This window comes from Beta vulgaris, chromosome 4 (genome assembly GCF_026745355.1).
Source record: "Beta vulgaris subsp. vulgaris cultivar EL10 chromosome 4, EL10.2, whole genome shotgun sequence".
Taxonomy (NCBI): domain Eukaryota; kingdom Viridiplantae; phylum Streptophyta; class Magnoliopsida; order Caryophyllales; family Amaranthaceae; genus Beta; species Beta vulgaris.
The window spans coordinates 22,581,233-22,596,535 of record NC_079205.1 but is presented as its reverse complement, the minus strand read 5'-3'; the positions used below and the strand labels follow the sequence as shown (position 1 = coordinate 22,596,535).

Below are 15,303 nucleotides of genomic sequence, written 5' to 3'. Positions count from 1 at the left end.
GACAACTCGTCTAATCTATTCCATTAAAGTATAAAAGTAATTAAGTTTAGTTCAGTAGAAGTCGTTGCAGAGTATTATATTATTTATTTTTATTTATCCTGACAAGTTTATGTTGTAGTATCATGTTTAGGATTATTTTGTCTGATATGTAGTACTCAGCTTTGCTGATTACGTGCTTGTCTGTGTTTGTGATCATGGCTTTGCCTATTGATCCTGTGGTGATCCTTCGGGGGAGCAGAGTCAAGAAAGCATTGACATTACAGGTTCGAAGATGCATACCATTGGGGAATCTGGAATGGAGAGGCTTTTGTATGTATAGTATTTAAGTTGTTTCTAGGAATTTTATTATTTGATTTAGTTTAGTTGGTGTGTTTCAGTTAACATTGTATTGTTTCATAAGTTTAATAAAGTTGGTTTTGTTTTAGTAAGTTTTCCGCTGCAAAATTCTGAGTAAGCCGAAACGTTTTCACACGGGCGATAATGCCTGGGTAATTCTCTAAGTTTTATATTATAAAGTATTTTCTAGAAAAAGAGAATTATCGGGGTGTTACAGAAAGTGTAAAGAGTATTATGGAACGGAGGGAGTAACTGTATACTGTAGCTTGAGATTTTAAAAGGTTACTATATTGAACAAAAAGGGTCACTATGTTAAATTAGTACCTTTGGTCCAAGGTCCACGCAAGACTGGCTCTTTATTTCCTGTTGTCTACCGCATATAGGATACTACACAAGCAAGCATGATACGCACCACACTCCCGGGAGCACATTCATTTCAGTGGTAAAAGAATATACCATTCGGAGAAAAAAAAAATCTCTAACTTCATTCATGATTAAAGCAAACACAGTAAAAAAAGTATATAGTAGTATGATAAAAGAATATACAGAAATAATGAAAAAAAACATTAACCGGGAGCAATTAAATATCATGCTCCCTAGTGTGTAATCTGTTGTCAGTCAAACAAAGCTAAGTACGCTACGGCAAGAGCCTTGCCTAGAATATTTATGTTATCGTGGTCTCTTGACTAGAAGACCCCCCTTGTAAGTTTGATCTTATTCCAAATCCCAACACAAGTTTCCACTTACAGACTTTTCAGGCAAAAGCAATTGACGATTTATAGTTGCAAATCAGCAAATGTTTTTTTTGTTGTCATCCTTCTTATAAGGCTTTGAACTTAACGCCAAATTAAGGACAAATATATAATCAATTCAGATTAAGCAATCAAAAGATTAATGAAAAATCAGATTTTAATATATACATCTAGAAAAAAAGACCAGCAGGATTAAGCAATCAAAAGATTAATGAAAAATCAGATTTTAATATATACATCTAGAAAAAAAGACCAGCAGGATTTGAAGCTTTTGTAACTAACATACCTGCAAATACCATGCTGTGCTCACGACTCATGTTTAGCTTTGCCCACGGCTTTTGCTAAAGGAATTGCGTGCTAAAAGTTTATGGCTAGAAGTTAAGTGATCATCCTAGAGAAATCAGTTTAGCTCATGTCAGCATAAAATTTTACACAAACAGCAGAACATATGATAGCACTTAGAAAATAAAACAGCAATGAGACAACAATTAACCTTGCAGCAGAAGATGACATGCATGACAGATACCACAGCTAATTAGGTTTTCTTATTAGATATGAGCTGAAAAAGCTCTACTAAATCATCAGCAACTCCGAACACCAAACAATTACAACATGAAAGCATAAGCAAGGGCATGCAAACACATATTATAGACGATATTGACCCCAAATTCATATTAAATAAGAGGCGTCAAGTTTACGGATAATCATACAGCGAAAAATCAACCAGAAAAATAAGAAAAAATAAAAACATCAACCAACATCAGCACAATCAACAGCAATCCACCAATGGTAAACTGCAGTATATATACCTTGTAAAGGGATGCTGCAGACTCTGATTCCACAGCCTGTACTGGAATATGCCCATGGGACTGAAAATTGTCCAGAGCATCAAGGGTAAGCTGCCAGCCACAGAGAGCGACAGCGCCAGCTGAGGAGCTGACACCAGTGCTGCAACCAGCTGCTGCAACGTTGCCGTTCACCCACGGACAAAATCTATTATGATGCTTGATTGGATCAAATTCAACACCACCAAAGTTACTATCCCCATTTGGAAGCCCTGCATGCATTCACCGGATTTGAAACACCATGTAAGTTAGAGGTCCACATGCAATTAGGCAAATATAGTATAGAAGTCCGGAAGGAGTCACTATGTTAACCAGACATTCGAACTTTGAGAACCCCTCTCTTTTATCTTCGGGATACATCTCTCACACACACAGACACAGGTGCCATACACAAAGTCTGTGATTCATGACCTCTAATGCATCAAAATCTCAACTCTTCAGAAGAAATCAAATTTGCCTAAACTGTACAGGAACTTAAAGTACTAATGATCCAACTGGCATAATTGCATATATTAGCCTGCTGCATGAACATATTTGCCTGACACAGCACAATACATGTGAACTTGATATGAACAGTTTTCTCCCAAAGAACTGTGTATATGTTTGTGACAAAATATTTAAGATGATTCAAAAGACATAGAAGCAGAACTAGTGAAACTGTAAACTCTTTCTTCAGGGCAGTAAAGCCAGAAACAAGATAATAAACTTCTTCTCTTTCCCTTGCTGATTATAAAGATAAATGAAATGGGTAATTCTAGAAGCAAAAGCATGGGGAACTAAAGTCAAGTAAATGACAAGTTACCTGTCCCATTAGCCATCATATAATCTGACTCAGGACATACATCCTCATCCGCAGGAGATTGCTTGCCACCTTGAGATACTTCTTCCTTAGATGCTTCAATGCCCGAGTACACAATAGCATTGCAAGATAGGGAAGGATGAACACTAGCTTCTTGGGCTAAAACTTGCATCTCACTGTTCTTCTCGCCGCTTCCTAAAGATTCTGCTTTCGTTGAACCAACTACTTTTGAGCCACTATCTGCTCTCCCCATTGAGCGAGACACAACATCTTGACTATCTCCATGAGGATCTTCTCTATCCATCTCCTCAACAAAATCATCTCTGGATCCACGTTCCGGAGCAAACTCACCAGTTTGTCCCTGATTTTCAACAACTTCAGCGATAGGCTCCACATCACCAACACCACTGTCAGATCTATTTGCAAAAACATCAGTCCCATGAATCTCAGCTTCATGACTAGCACCCATTCCCACACTTCCACCACTAATACCTATACTAGGGCCATCTCTAGCTGGTGCAGTTACTGTATCTGTGTTAAGTACTTCCTCATCATTTGTGCTACTTACACCCATTTCTCCACCAGTCCGGGCAGTTGCTGGTTGAAAACAGACACTCTGTTGTGCCTGATTACTATAGTTCAGATCAGAAGTGTCAGCAACATCAGCATTTTTAGGCATTGCTACAGAAGGAAAATTGATATCATCAACATCTCCAGGGTAGTTTTCAACACTTTCCATGGAGTTATCATCTGCACTGTGACAGATAGTATCCATTGCAATGACAGAAGATGCATGTGTTGAGTCTCTTGTAGCAGGATAGCGAAGAACTTGATCATTTCCATGTGATATATCAATTCTCCTCTCATCTGCTTCAATCTCAACGCCTTGAGAATTGCTAGGGCCTGCACCAGATGAATCTCTCCGAAATGAAGACCCACATCTTTCGAAAACATCAGCTTCACGAACACGTTTTGAGGGCCCCGCTAGATACTGTTTACCATCATCAACCTCATCAACATCACGATCAATAACTGTTCCCTCAACACTATCTGCATGTTGCAGCCTTAAAACTGGTCTGTCTACTGTGCTTCCACCCTCTTCCAAGCTCCGCTTACGGGTACTTGGTCCTCGCGATTCATACGAAGCAGCACGATCACCAACCTCACTGTTAGAAGGTTGTCCGATCATTAAATCTTTCCCTAAGTCAGCATCACAATATCGTGGAGACACTTCAGGCACATGAACATGTCCAGATGACAAGCCACCAGCCATTGTTAGATTTAGATCCACACATGTATTTGATACAAGCTTCCCCTCGTCTATTGTAGCAGCTTCATCATGGTATTCAGTCTGCTCTTTCTCCATGCAATCTGTACCAACCCATCCACTGATTCCACTGGCTGCACTCACACCACGAGTTAAAACCATTTTTTTACTTGTCTCTGGGATCTCCATGCCATTGGGGGCTACACGAACAGGGCGAGAAACAGTTATGAAGTCCCAGATTCTCACAGTAGCACCACATAAGCTGCAGTCTAGCAATGGTGACCTAGACTCACATTTAGATTCAGAACCCATTACTTCATTCTTGCAAGAATCTTTTTTAGCTGTACTTGAAAAAGCTCTCTTGCTAGGACCAGGATCATTAGGATGACCACATTTCATAGAAGGTCCTACAGAATACCCGTTTCTAGCAGACTGAGCAGAATGATCTTCACAATCTTGGATATCTGGCAGCCATCTAGGTTCCCATCCACACAAAGCTATAAGCTTTTGTGCCTGCAAAGCAATAAGACAGGGACAAAAATGTAAGGAAACCAGTAGGTCATATACTACCTAAGAATCTATGCGGTTTCTCAGATATCTTACACGGGAATATAAAGAGAATGCCTCTTCTCTAGAGGATTCCACTCCTGCAATATTTTCTGGTTTCATGCTTGGCTCGCCGATTAACAAGTTGACAGAGTTGGCAAGAAAGCGATCAATTTGTGGCCCACGAGAAATGTGCATCTGTTCCATCGCAGACGCAGCAACAACTGGTAGTGCAGCAAACTGCAAAAGCCCGTCACACCGGTCTTTGTATCCTCCAATCAGAGCTGATGGAGGAGTAGGAGGAAACTGCACTAGGCTCTCTGGACAGCTATTTCCTCTCCAAGGGCATGTCCCCCTGTGCCCTAAATCTAGCTGTTTTGAAAACTCTTCAGCTGCATTGAAAATATGGAGAACATAGCATATTGTCAAGAATGTTCAGAAACAAAGCGGAATAATACGACTGATAAAACAAAATTCAAATAATAAGGATTGACGTACAGTCAGATATAAAGCTGCAAAAGAACAGCAATCAAGCAATATGGATAAATTATCAACAAACCAAGAGACACAAAACGCACAACAAAATGCCATTCAATAAGGAACAAAGCACTGTAATCAAAGCAAACATAGCGCAATCAACAATACACCAATGTTCCAACATACTCCAGATATAAAAGTATTGATAAGCAAGTATGCAGCAGATTCTTTGTTGTTGCTTATAGTGGTGAGAGTAGGGATGGCAATTTAGTCCGAATCCAACCCGATCCAAAGCAAAAAGTCTGATCTGAATCCGCTAAAGAAAAGTCTGAATCCGACTAAGAAGTCCGAATCCACATAGGAAGCGGGTCGGACTAGGCTCCTGTGCAGGGTCCAACTAGTCCGACCCAAGTCTGATTCATGAAAGGGTAAGTGAGTGATTTTTAGGATTTTCTTTATTTTAATAGAAAAACAATCTAAACCTGAATCTACCTAATCTCTACCCACATATTCACTCAGTCGCCCCTCAACATCTTTTTCTCTCTCCTTTCTCCATTTTCTCTTTCCCCTACTGTAAACCCTCACATTTTTCTATTTGTTCTTCCTCATTCTAGTTCTTATTCTCCCTCCTCTGCCTTATCAATTCTCCCATCTTCAAGAAGCTCTTAAATTGAACCACGTCGCTGCATATCTACAAGAAGCAAATGGGAAGCAAGGATTAGGACTTGTTCTTCAAGAATTCTCGCATCTTCAAGACTACAAAAATTGAAGTTATGTTGCTGTAGATAGACAAGAAGCAAAGCATGGAGGCAAGGATCAGTACTTTCTTTCACATGTGAAACTTAATTACTCCATTAAATTCTATGTATTTTCTTTGTATAGTCACATTTGGTAGGTTTTGATGTCAAGAATCAGAAGTAGAGTATGTTCACTTTTCTGGAGTTCAAGATTTCAAATTCAGTATTTCCTGGGAAATGAAGTCATATCAGTATAGCACGTAGGTTCAAAGTGAGACCGACTACCCCAAAAGCAGTCATCCATAAACCGCTTATTTTTTGTGTGCTTTTGCATTTTTTTTCTTAGATTTCGTGTGTACTCAAGACAGGTCAGACCCGGACCCGGAATCTGAGGTGGCTAGGTCCGATAGAATTTTGAGTCAAATAAGGAGATTGCAAATTCGGAGTTGGACTCGAATTTCAGTTCTGATTGTGAATCGAGTCGGATTTGGATCCTATGTGGTCCAACACGAGTTCTACTTGTTGCGATCCCTAGGCATGAGTGACTCCAGAGTCAAGTACAACTCAAAGAATTGATCAAACAATAGGCAATTAATCAATATCCCCATTTGCCAGAACATGGAATTCTAAATAAAGCATATGTCTACAGACTCTATTATATAACGGAAGGGGGAGCAAATGGTGTCCACTGGAAAAGACATCTATGCCCCTCTTCCTTCAAATGTAAAAGAAAGAATAAAAATAATATCAATCAATGAACAAAAAAAGAAAGTTTGAACAATTAGCAAAAAATTAAATCAAAATAAATGATAACAACCAATTACTTAAATTACATCAAAAAATAGATGAATCACATTAATTAATTTATTCCTATAAGTCAATAAATTAATGCAAAATATAAATTTTCAATCAATTTGCACAATTGAAACCATCTCCAATTGAATTCAATAGCTGAGAAAGGAGAGAAAAGTTATTTTTTCGGATCCATATATAATCAACTTAAACTATATCGCATTATTATTGTGCATTAGTATTAATGTCATACGTCGACGCAGGTAATCAGTCAATCAAAATCATCCGGTCTAATCTCTTTATTTGAGATTCAATCACAAGAAAGGCTATATTGAAAACCATAATTACTCTCTTCCATTGTTAATGGGGAACTGAGACCAACTGCCTATTTTTTTCTCATTATATATGCATTTAAGTATAAATTTTAAAATTATCGAACGCATTGCATGCATGTAAAGCTAGTCTTAAATACTTCCAGAGTAATAGCCACTAATGGTCTTGGTCCGAAAATATGCACCTCTTTCTTTTACGAGGGAAGTCCTAAAGGACACTAATCTTTATCAATGAAAGCCATACGTCATCCACTATATCAACAATTACAAAAACAGATCTAACAAAACAAAATTTAAAAAATGAGACAAAACTATGAATCAGAAAATTGAAATTTGATGATTAGGACATGCACAATCGCTGCCTCAATACAACGTTCCACGGTGGATCTATCGCTCCATCGAAAATTCAAGGAGAAAATTCTTGTATTGACTTAGCAGACTCCAGTGCATAATAGATCATCAGAATACCATCATCACCCACACTTTGGACCATCAGAGACTTGAAAACTCCTACGATAGAAGACAAAACCCACCAAAATGGTTGAAAAAATTCTCACGAAGAGAGAAACCTAATTAATTTATGAAAACCTAAAAATAAACAAGAAATTGGGGATTATCATTAAAAAAAAAAAAGGTGCATGGCAATCCTGAATGAAGAATTCGGGAATTTTTTTTACGGGATCAAGCACCTTTTTTTTAAAGTGTAGTATGAATAAATGAATTATACTATTAATATCCAAGAAAGAGGTAATTAATACAAAAGAAATGAAAGTCTTTTAAAAATAAGTATCTTTATTTGTACTTCATATACATTGGGGTCAGAGAAAGGAGAAAAAAGAAAAAGGGTAAAGAAGAGCATGGAAGAAAAGAAGAAACAGGTCGCAGAACATAAGAGAAACACATCAGAATCAAAGAAAATGAGATCGAAGCATTTGAAAAATGACACATGAATCCAGATTCCAGATCAAAGAGGAAGAGAGAAGAAAAGATGACAGACAGGGACGAAGCAGAAGGAGAAAAATTATTGGTCACCAAAGAGAGGAAAAAATTAACCTGAAAACAGCCGCCAGCCCGCCGGCCGGCGATCACCCAGAAAGTGCCGTCGGCCACCAGAGATGGCTCGCCGGCAACTTCAATCGAACCAACAACCACCAATTTGGGTACTGTTTCGCATTTCGCAAATTAGAGTTTTTGCAATTAGGGATTTCAATTTGTGGGTTTAAATGAAGTAAACTCATGCAATCAAATGAGGGCTATTGCTCGATTTTGTAGGCTAAAGACTGGGTAAGTTTTAGTTTTAAGAAATTTTGCTTTTTTAGAGGTTTTTAGCTAAGATCTTCTTCCCTTCTCACGAATCTAGCCTAAAAGCGACTGAGGCGCGCGTTGCACCTCCCAAAAAGCGGCCTAAGACCCGCGCCTACCTGCGCCAAGTGTAGGTCGCCTTGCCTAGGACTTCCAAGGCGATTTTCCTTGCGCTTGAGGTCACTTAGCGCCTGGGTGCGCCTTGGGCGTGCTTTTTAAAACTAATCTCACAACCTATTAATTTTTGGCCTGAAAAGATCCATACCCTATACAATTGCTACCCATAGTTCTGATTGATGTAAGAGTCAGCAAAAATCTTGTAAGCATTCCACCAGAAGCAACAGCACTACAAAGTCAAATGCACGTCATCTTTGAATATACAAAACTTCGATCTACAAAAGAGAAGAGCAGGAAAGAGAGCCACTGCCAATGATACTGCAATAGCAGTGAGGTACTCAGGACCAAATTATACCACATAAAATTGCAGCATATTGTATTCTGTAATATCTAAAAAATTCTCTGCAATCACGGAATCCTTAACATAATTAAACACGAGCTTCCCTCCCCTCAAATGCCTGTAATCCAGAATAAACTTATAGGTGCGGAAATTTGGACAGATTCCATGCACCGTTAGTATTTACAATTTTGAAGTCATTGCTTGAAAGTACGAGTAGCCCAAAGTGGAAAATAAACAATTTGGTGTCTCAACACAACTAAAATGAAAAGCACGCATATCAGACTTCTTGAATCTTTTCAGAAAAGGCAACCAAGCAAAAGCCTTCACTTTCTTCTAGATCTTTGATTTCAAAATAAAGCATGCGACTAGAGAGTGAAAGGATGTGGACGTGAACATCTGAACAAGTGTCAAAACAAGAACTGATGGATCTTTGATGTCAAACCTTAAGCTTTATATTCTCACCCTCTACGGTTAATTACATTTGGTTACTTAACTAGGGAAAAAAGGCACGATAAATCTGTTATAAGTGTAGATCACAAATCGATAACGTTAAATATCATGTTTCAACTATATATATATATATAAAAATTCATATGAGAACCACCCTTATGGTGAGAACCACTCATTTTTCCTCATTTTACGAAAATTGTGCTCTTTTCACAATGTTTTTGCTCTTTTTATGTCTTGCTTATTTAACATTTTTATGTTCATTTTGTAACGTTTTTGCTCATTTAGGCTATGTTTAGTTCACCTGAAATTTTCTGATCTTATCTTATCTTATCTGATCTGAACTTATTTTTTCTGATCTGATCTGATCTAATCTGATTTACAAGATCTTATCTTTTATAAAATATATTATTACTTTGTAAATCATTATTATGCAATACATTATAAGATCTTCTTTATAGTATTACTATTATTATCATTTTATTTCTATTACAACTTTTACACAACTTTTATTATTAATAATAATAATATTATTATTATCATTATTATAAGAACAACAATAATAATTATAATCATAATAATAATTATTATTACTAAAAATAATTAAATAACTCAAGTCATTAATTTATAAGAGCACTTATACAATGTTTCACACTTTCCCTTTAAAAAAATGTTTTCACACTTGAGAACTCGGCAAACTCAACTCTTTTTTTCCATATAAAATAAAATAAGATATACAAACAACTATGACTTGAGCAAAAAAGAAATAAATATCGTAAAACTTCAAATAGCTAGAGAGATTTGGAATTCGGTAGGAAGAGGTATACCGAATCTAAATTTATAATTTGTATCTCACACTTAGCTTATTTTGAAATGTAATCCGAACTTAGTAGTTTCGTTGTCATGAATTTGAGATATCATATTTTATATATTTCTTATTTTTGCGTCAATCTTATGTTCTTAACACGTGGCTTTTAATTTTCTATTATTTAATAACAACAAAATAACTTAATATAATGATAACAATGACATTTATAATGGTAACAACAAGATTAATAATAATTACCAATATTAATAAGTACAACAACAACAACAATAATAATTCTTTTGAACAAATGTACTAGTAAATAATAATACTCCCTTTGTATTTTTTTATCTTCCTCACTTAGAATCTTGACACTATTTACAATTAGATAGAATCTTTTAGATTTTTCTCAATAAATAAGAAAAAATATAGTCATGTCATGTCTTGGTTGATTTGTCTCAATGAGTACTTTATTAATATTCAATTATTATAGTTTTTACTAATATGTAATGAAAGATATTTAATAATAATAATGAGTTTTTAAATATAAGCATGATCTGATCTGATGTGAAATAAGCAAAAATAAGGTGAACTGAACATAGCCTTAATGTTTTCTACTCATTTTATGCTTTTACCCATTTTTTTTCGCACCATATATATATATATATATATATATATATATATATATAGGTTTAAGTTCATATGAGAACCACCCTTATGGTGAGAACCGTGAGAACTACTTATTTTTCCTCATTTTACGAAGATTTTGATCATTTCACAATATTTTTGCTCATTTTTTATTTCACTTGTTTTATGGTTTTGCTCATTTAACAATTTTATGCTCATTTATCAACGTTTTTGCTCATTTTACGTTTTTGCTCATTTTACTTTTTTTTCTCATTGAACTTTTTAATGCTCATTTTACATTTTTCTTCTTTTACATTTTTGTTCATTTTATGTTTTTGATAACTTAATGTTTTCTACTCATTTCATGTTTATGCTCATTTGTTACTTTTTTTCCCCTCATTTTAGGAAGTTTTTACTCACTTTAAGTGGTTCTCACGGTTCTCACCGTAAGAGGGTTCTCACTAGAACCCAACCCTATATATATATATATATATATATATATATATATATATATATATATATATATATATATATATGTATGTGTATGTATATGTACATACACATACATACACACATATATATACACATATATATATACATATATCTATATTATATATTATATATTATATATATATATATGGGCAAGATCACATGAGAATGTTCCTTACATGAGAAATGAGAATGAATCTAAACCACACGATTGGATTAGAGTTACAACACTTGTTCATTAGAGTTATACCCACCTAAAAAATTTAGAGCCAAAAAAAAATCAAATTTTGAATTTTTTTTCTAATATTCTTTTTTTTTTTTTGAGTTATATCACTCTTTCATTAGAGTTACATCACTTATTCATAAGAGTTCTAGCGCGTCAATATCATTCTCATTTCTCATGTAAGTATGCATTCTCATATAAACTCACTTCTATATATATATATATATATATATATATATATATATATATATATATATATATATATATATATATATATATATATATATATATATATATATATATATATAAGTTATGTTATCTTCTACTCATTTTATGAACTTATTACCTTTTGGAATCAAACGAAACCACACCAAACCGAGCCCGATGCAATAGATCCAGAAACATTCATACCACAACGAACCTAGCATTACTCCTCAAAGAAAAGGAGGGATTAAAAAAATTGGTTGGCAACCAGATAAAAGAGTTAGGTGGTTGGAGTGGCCGGAAGACTATGTAGACATATAGAAAAATTGCCAACTGAATGTTCAAATACATGCCACTTGCTTCCCTACTACATGTAAGGTAGGGCATACAAAAAATAAATCGTGTTTTTCAAGGAGCCACCAAAAGAGAGATGCCACATCATTAGTCAAGTAAATAATTAGAAATTACGAAGCAACGGTTCTTATGAGCAGAAGGTTCTCCTAGAATCCATAAAACATGAAATCCAGCCAATTACGCAAAGTTTGGCATGGAAGATTATCAAGCATATCCAAATCAATAGATAGTATGGACTTCAACAGTTCTAACACAGCTTTCCTCACTCAATTTAAACAACTGAAAATATCGTTAAAAAGAAAACCTCCAAAGCTGAATATGTTTGAAGAATCGTAACAGAACTTGTAATATCAACAAAGGGTAAATCTAGCTAAGATAGAAACAAGAAATCACCTTCAGAAGCCACCCAGCCAGCTTTTGCACCACATGTCTCACATTCAATCTTATCTATACCAGTATTTACCCACCCTTTGCGAGCACAAGCTAATGAACTAGCAGCCTGCAATTACACATGGAAAAATTGTCATTTTCAATTTATCCAAAAAAAATTAAGAAAAAAGATTACAGAAACACTATCCGTTCAGAAAGACAACATCCAGCCTGCATTTTTCCCTACAGCAAACATGTCTACCAATAACAAGAAGAATCTTCAACATGGTATTCCAAATTATGAATATCAAGGCCTTAATCACGCCAATATAATAAATGGTTTACCAATTTAAATGTATTTCCACAACCAGCACACGTAAACATGTGCACCCACCATCTATGTCTCCCAATCTCTCTTCAGCATGAACCCTTGTCCAAGCCATTCACGCATCAGAGGTGAAGATTACAAGTAATTCATGATTTCTTCCAGCCGCAACCACTCCAATCTCTTCACTTGAATGGAAAGTGAGGCCCCATTGCAGCTTCAAAGCACAGCTCCGTCACAAGGAGTGTCGTCGCGTGCATGGATGATGGAGGAGCATACCCCATCAGTCATGGCGAACTCTAAAAAGAATCATGATGAGATTCCCTTGTGTACCATTGGAATTTGAAATTCTAATGGATTGACCTTCCATTCCCTAGTTCCATATACTTAAGTATGAAAATTAAGCATTTGGAACGCCTTAAGTCTTAATAGCAAGTTAGTGATCCAAGAGCATGTACAGCAATTAAGACTTGAGGCGAGAATGAACTCATTTGATCGTGGTATGAGATTGACGAAGTTAGTGACAACTTTTTGCTGCATGAGACTGCCTTAGCTCAAGCATGCTGCTTATTTGCTAGATGAGGAGGGTGATAAGTTGGAGTGTTTAGACCTCTACTGACACTCAATTGGTTGAAGAAACTTGTAGACGAAATTAGAAGTTTTCCCAGCACAAGAGTGTTTTGAAACTTTGGTAATTCGGTTATCACAAGACATTAGGACAGTTCTTGTTCAAACAATTTATTAGAATCCTAAGTTTGAAAGAATCTTATTTTGCATAATAAATTCTTGGTTTTCCACAGCTAAAAATTTGAGGTTTTATGTGTAAAGCCTGTTGGAGAAGTTTTGGAAGTCAGATAACAAATAGCTGTTATCTAGAGTCTTGGTCGGAACAAAGCTCCAAGTTAGTTAGGATAATTTTCATCGAGTTTGACACTGATATAAATGGTCTTAGGATGTAAATTTCGTTCACGTTTTCCTATCGAGTGTTTACATATCTCCAACCAAAATTAACAACTGTTAGATTGTTAGTTACTGTTTTTGTGACTAATTGTCTTTATATCTTTGCTACACGAGTTCTGAGCTCATAGAGATAACCTCATAAATCAATATCTTGGAAAATACTCTACTTCAAAGGATTAAGAGCTAGTCTGTTTACTTAGACTAAGCCACTCGAAATAAGAAAGTTAAAAGCTAATCTATTCCAGTCAAGATTCAACCTTAATATTATGAAACCTTAAAGCAAAAAATCAAGAGCCCATCTTTTCTACGAGAAACTCAGATTTCCAAAAATTTTGATCAAAAGGGAGATAAGATATTGTTCAAAAGCGATTCACGTCCACCCACACAGACATGCCAGTGTGTCACGCTGTCACCAGATATGGTCAATGGGAAGTTGCAGACACATGGCCCAACTGTATCAGACTATCACTTGACACACGCAACTCAGCAGGAATAGGCCTTGGATAAAGCTCTAAGCCTCTAACTTCGTAAAGGTGTATTGACCATAAACAATGTAAATGACTCAACCATATAAACTTGACCTTGAAGAAGCTCTTGACATCCTGCACATGTCGCCTCACATGGCGGAGTTTCTAATTTTCTGTTGAAGGGCCTAGAGTGAAGAGTAATTAGGGTCTAAGGGTCAATATTAAGCCTCCCCATATAAATATATATAAGCTTTGATTCTAAAATAACTTCTTGATAGAATGAATGAAGCCCTTTTTTCCTCTGTGAGCCTCTTATTTCCAACGTAGATCTAGCCTTTGTGGCAAAATCTTTCTGCCATTGCAAAACCTCATGTAAGGAGTTCTTAGATAAAGTTGCTTTATGCTTCAATTTCAAACTACGTCCATATCATATTTACCTTTTGTTTTTCTCCACAAAAAAGTTTCAACAAAAAAAGGACCCGTTTGGGCTGCATTGCCCACGTATGAGAAATTTGTTATCTTGAAGGGTGAGACAGGAGGGAATTTGCAAAATGTGTAATTTGCTGCATACCCCTTTATCCTCAATCTCAAATTAGGAGGGAGCGAAGGTAAGAATACCTCACCCTATTCTCAATCCGGAACATGCATGGAGGTATATGAAAGAGTGAAGGTACCCCCGCAACTTTAGATGTACACTAAGAAATATATAGGAAAAGTAAAGAGGAAAAGGCTGCAAAACAATGGTTTTAAAACTCCGCACAGAAAGCATGCACAAAATACCCAATATTGATAAGAGCTTCATTGCATTATAATGCACCAGTGCTCCTCCCTCAATCCTTCATTCCAAGTCAAAAGTGATCCACAACAGAAATCTTTGATGATTTTCGCAGCTCTTTTTGGCAAATCAAGAAAAGCTTTTTGATGTTCTTGTTGGTTTTTATGTTATGAACAAGCAGGTAAAGATATAAAATTGAATCGAATTTGACAGCTAAGCCCTTTGTTCAAGAGTTACACACTAATCAATACACCGAAAAAAGATTAAAGAGAAACAATTCACGAAGGATACAATTTTCCTCAAAGGTTGGTTCATAAAGGACCTAAGAGAGAAAATGTCATATTTACTTGACAAAAGCTAAAGAGATCTTTGAATGTGTCTCCTTATAGAAGGCTACTCCTTGTATAAGTACATCCTAAAGGAACTCGTAATAAGAGCCATTTGATTACATTTAAAGGGCTATGACTGAAAGCTATATCACTAAGCAAAAGGTATAAACCTTAGTAAAGTGCACACCCAGATGTGTGAAGCTTGAAGCTAATCAGTTGAAAGATTCTGAAGTTCGTATGCTCCCACATGAACACACAGCTGTGAGTTCAAAATTTCCAGAGCTTCC

General features: G+C 35.8%; 1 protein-coding gene across 2 annotated transcripts in view; it reads right to left on the bottom strand.

The window, feature by feature from the left end:
* Positions 1 to 15,303, bottom strand: part of LOC104907362 (uncharacterized) — a 33,992-nt gene that overhangs the window by 13,187 nt on the left and 5,502 nt on the right. Inside the window, exons 3-8 of one of the 2 annotated variants that reach the window (XM_048642937.2) lie at positions 12,185 to 12,290; positions 4,603 to 4,937; positions 2,736 to 4,512; positions 1,898 to 2,145; positions 1,375 to 1,479; positions 801 to 1,171 (exon numbers count right to left, since the gene is read on the bottom strand). In XM_048642937.2, the coding sequence (XP_048498894.1) occupies positions 1,408 to 1,479; positions 1,898 to 2,145; positions 2,736 to 4,512; positions 4,603 to 4,937; positions 12,185 to 12,290 (2,538 nt within the window). In that variant the 3' untranslated portion in view covers positions 801 to 1,171; positions 1,375 to 1,407. Of the gene's footprint in view, positions 1 to 800; positions 1,172 to 1,374; positions 1,480 to 1,897; positions 2,146 to 2,735; positions 4,513 to 4,602; positions 4,938 to 12,184; positions 12,291 to 15,303 lie in introns of those variants that run through there. The other variant, XM_048642936.2, reaches the window with a different exon arrangement.